This window comes from Triplophysa rosa, unplaced genomic scaffold, assembly GCF_024868665.1.
Source record: "Triplophysa rosa unplaced genomic scaffold, Trosa_1v2 scaffold539, whole genome shotgun sequence".
In the NCBI taxonomy this organism is placed as follows: domain Eukaryota; kingdom Metazoa; phylum Chordata; class Actinopteri; order Cypriniformes; family Nemacheilidae; genus Triplophysa; species Triplophysa rosa.
This window is the reverse complement of record NW_026634551.1, coordinates 8,927-13,211: the sequence shown is the minus strand read 5'-3', so window position 1 is coordinate 13,211 and position 4,285 is coordinate 8,927. Positions and strand designations below refer to the sequence as shown.

The 4,285-nt window shown below is 38.1% G+C and overlaps 1 protein-coding gene across 1 annotated transcript; it reads right to left on the bottom strand.

Moving 5' to 3' along the window:
* Nucleotides 1–6: 6 nt before the first annotated feature.
* LOC130551009 (cysteine desulfurase-like) lies at nt 7–3,381 on the bottom strand. Its single transcript, XM_057328546.1, has 13 exons — nt 3,086–3,381; nt 2,774–2,850; nt 2,533–2,649; nt 2,313–2,396; nt 2,003–2,155; nt 1,767–1,860; nt 1,545–1,679; nt 1,301–1,458; nt 1,095–1,200; nt 934–1,015; nt 783–866; nt 555–644; nt 7–439 (listed from the first exon to the last, which is right to left on the bottom strand). The coding sequence occupies exons 1-13, from the start codon at nt 3,183–3,185 to the stop codon at nt 376–378; spliced, it is 1,344 nt and encodes a 447-aa protein (XP_057184529.1). The 5' UTR covers nt 3,186–3,381; the 3' UTR covers nt 7–375.
* Between the last annotated feature and the right edge of the window lie 904 nt (nt 3,382–4,285).

Sequence of the window (4,285 nt, the reverse complement as noted above, 5' to 3'; positions counted from 1 at the left end):
TGTGCACATACATGCCACTCGCATGGGCAGTTTTTTGTGGTATAATATGATGTGTACAAACAGATAAAAAGCATTACTTTAAAGGCTTTATCATGTCTTGAGATCAGGTTTTAGTGATGTAAAACAGACACAGAGAGTAACGGTTACCGAAATAAATTGTATAAAATCCAAAACACTCAAAAGACTGTAGTTAAAGCTGATTCAGAGAAAAATTATGCAACTGACTAAATACACATTCACTTAAATGGACTTGAGTGTAAAATAGCTCCCACACAGATAAGCTCAACTCCCAGGAAAAGAGAAATACAATTGTGCGTGTTTCTAGTGGGAACAAGCTGTAAAGTGTGTGGGTGTGCAGGTTAATTCTCTTCAGCTTTAGTGCTGGGTCCATTTGATGCTCTTCAGATCAATGCCCTCCTGGACCATCTCCCATAAGGGACTAATAAGCAAAGAAAACAGGGGAAAAACTCATAAGATTATAAAGTCCAACAGTTTATTATATAGGCCTAAGCAGACCGTCGATTCAAAACAAATGTGGAAAGGAAAAGACACACCTCATCTCCCTTAACCATTTGACCTGCTGGATGCATTTATCTGCTGTGTAGTCTACTTCCTCTTCTGTGGTAAACCTTCCAATTCCAAACCTAAGAAAACATCAGTCATGCATATAACCTAAAACGTGCCAAAAGATGCATTTGGTGCATGAACAGTTTAAATAGAGCTTTTTTTATATTGAACACAGAGATCCTAATCACAGGGAAAAGAAGCCACACGCAACAAACCTAATAGAAGAATGTGCCAAGTCCTCATCTGTTCCTATTGCCCTGAGAACATATGAGGGCTCCAAGGAGGCAGAAGTGCATGCACTGAAAAAAGAACAAAATCAAGTCAGCAGATTAAAAAAAGGTTTTATTTTGTTTTTTAACAACTGACCTTCCAGATGAAAGCGCAACATCTTTCAAGGCCATCAACAGACTCTCTCCCTCGACGTAGGCGAATGATAAATTAATGCATCCTAAAATAACAAAAATTGAGTAAAAAAATAACAATAGATAGCAGATAACTAAATGACATGTGACAAAGCCAGAACTCACCTGGGTATCTCTGATCTGGGTCTCCATTCATTACAACATCAGCAATCTCAGACATGATTTTCTCCACGAAGCGTTTTGCAAGCATGGTCACATGCTTGTGGTCATACTTAAAACAAGGGGAGGGGCAAAAACAGGAAATGAAACAAAAGTGCCTTAGATGTACTGTACACTATAATACCAGTGATCATGCATTTTCATAGCTCTACCGCCATCTCTTGCTGGGCGATCTCACAGGCAGCTCCAAGGCCCACAGCTAGGGGTGTGGGCACAGTCCCTGAACGCAGACCCCTTTCCTGACCCCCTCCATTCTGCAAAGGCTCAATTCGAACTCTTGGCCTTCTCCTCACATACAAAGCCCCAACCCCTTATACAATTCAATATGTATAATTAAAACATATCTTACACACAACGACAAATATACAGAGTGCGCAAAAATGTAAAACACAATACCTTTGGGCCCGTAAATCTTGTGGCCACTGATGGACATCAGATCCACTTTCCAGTCACTAACATTAATGGGAATCTTTCCAACAGCCTGAGCAGCATCAGTGTGGAAAAACACGTTCTTGGATCTACACAGATGACCTGAAATCCAGCACAACAATGGCATGAATGCAGTGAAGCTTCACAACTACAAGCATTGTGAATTCCGCCGATAACAAAGGATAGTACCTATATCTTTGATGGGCTGTTTGATACCGATCTCATTGTTGATAGTCATGACTGACACCAAGCTTGTATCAGGACGAATCATTTCCTCTAGTTGCTAAGGAAGGAAAATAAAAACTTGCTAAGCACTAAAATGAAGAGACAAAGGTACTTTCTACTGTTTGTTTTAAAACATTATTATGTTTGCGTTAGTCACAAGTAGCAGAGGATTTGCACAGTTTATCCATTAGACAGCTTACCTGTAGGTCAATGAGTCCATTGTGTTTCACTGGTAAATAGGTTACATCAAAACCTTCTGCCTCTAAAACACGACAGGAATCCAGAACACACTTGTGTTCAGTCTGTGTGGTAATGATGTGCTTTTTCTTTGCTTTGTAAAACCTGGCCACACCCTAAACAAGAAAAATATAAAAGATATATTTATTTCTGCTCAAAGACTTAAAAATAGTGCTTTGGACATAATGAAAACATTATGGGATATGCCAAATCATGTCTCCAAAATCCTAGCGTCCTACTTTCTCAAAATCCTAATCTTAAAGAGATACTTACTTTGATTGACATATTGTTGGATTCAGTTGCACCACTGGTAAACACAATCTCTCTAGGGTCAGCACCAATAAGAGCTGCTATTTGCTGAAGAGGAAATAAATATTGGCGTTACTGTAAACGGCATAATTGACCTTACCAAAATATTGGCGTTACTGTAAAGTGCATTTTTGACCTTACCAAAATATTATGGTTTTTATTTTATTAAAAATAAACAAATTACTTTTCTTGCTTTTTCCATCGCACTCTCACTTTCCCATCCATAAGCGTGAGTCCTGGAATGTGGGTTGCCATAGTAATTCACTTGATAGGGCAGCATGGCATCCAAAACCCTTGGGTCCTGTGGAGTCATTTGTAAACAACATTGCTTTATCAAAACAATGACAAGTAAACATCTCAAATATGTTTTCATGTACATAATCGATTCAACAGTTTATTAACTAAACTACAAAGCAGATGAGTACCATAGGTGTAGTGGCTTGGAAGTCCATATACAGAGGTCTGAGCTCATCCTTTTCTAGTTCCCTAGATTTGATCACCTCTGCGGAAGAATCGAGATCGCAATATTTATTAGCACAACAGGGTGTAAGTCGTAAAGGTAAATGTCACTTAGAATGAACATAGTCAATATAGAAAAGTCAAGTGTGTGTTTGCATGCTGGTGTGCTAACAAGCATGCTAGCAAATTTGTCCTAGACGTACACGTGCTGAATTTAACTGCGTCACATCGAAGAAATGTAGATTTTTTTTAGAGAATGAGGTTGAATTGCACTCTACCTGTCTGTCTTTTCACAGCGTTGACAGAGTAACTCAGTCGAGGGCTGCAGATGCCATACATGGAGCCCAAAAGTTTCTTCGCTAATGTCGTGTTCATCATCTTTGTGCGGTTACAATGTTCTTAACGCAAACAAAATATAGACAGTCGCTTCATAAAAAAGCTTCGCTCTTAAGTCAATGGATTTTTGAATATACGCTTTAATTAAATTTTTCGAGCAATCTCATGCCAACTAACATCAACGGACAGTGAGATGTAACGTTACTTGCAGTGTCGTCAGCTTTCATAACATTTCGTAACGGGGGTGTGTTTGGCTTTAGGTGACGCTTCGCAGACAGATCGGAGGATGCCATCAAAGTGTCGCGAGAGCAATTAGAAAGCTCAGCTTTCAAACCGTTCTCACGATACTTTGATGTTATACGCAGAAGCCAATATGGTCAAACTGCTTACACCAGACACGCAATAAGGCTCGGAGAGACGCCGCCGTTTCATTGGTTAACTTCGTCCTCGTAGGCGGAACTTTTCATGACGTTTGCTAAATAGATTGGTTGAAAAAATAAATAGGGCCGTTACTTCACCGGAAGTTGAAAATGTGAGTCAGTATTGTTCTGTAATAAGTTACATTACCCTTGGCAAAACCTCCCTAAAGCACACCACAATTATTTTTGACTTAGTAGTAAAAAATAGTAGAATATAGATATGTAGTTTTAAACGGTTTCATGTAATGCGCAAAGCTGTATTAACTATATTGAACTGTGGTAAATTGTCTAGATTTTGGACAACACTATAGTTAATATAGAATTACGCTATAGTATAATTTCTACATTATAATACAATATATGTGACCCTGGACAACAAAACCAGTCTTATGTGTCAATTTTTCGAAATTGAGATTTTTACATAATCTGTAAAATGAATAAATAAGCTTTCTATTGATGTATGAGTTGTTAGAATAGGACAATATCTGGGCGAGATATAACCGTTTAAAACTCAGGAATCTGAGAGTGCAAAAAAATCAAAATATTGAGAAAATTGCCTTTGAAGTTGTTAATCAGGGGCACTGTGGCAGACCATCCACTCACAAAAATAAAGTTTTTATATATTTAAGGTAAGAAATTTACAAAATATCTTCATGGAACATGATCTTTACTTAATATCCTAATGATTTTTGGCATAAAAGAAAAATCGATCATTTTGACCCA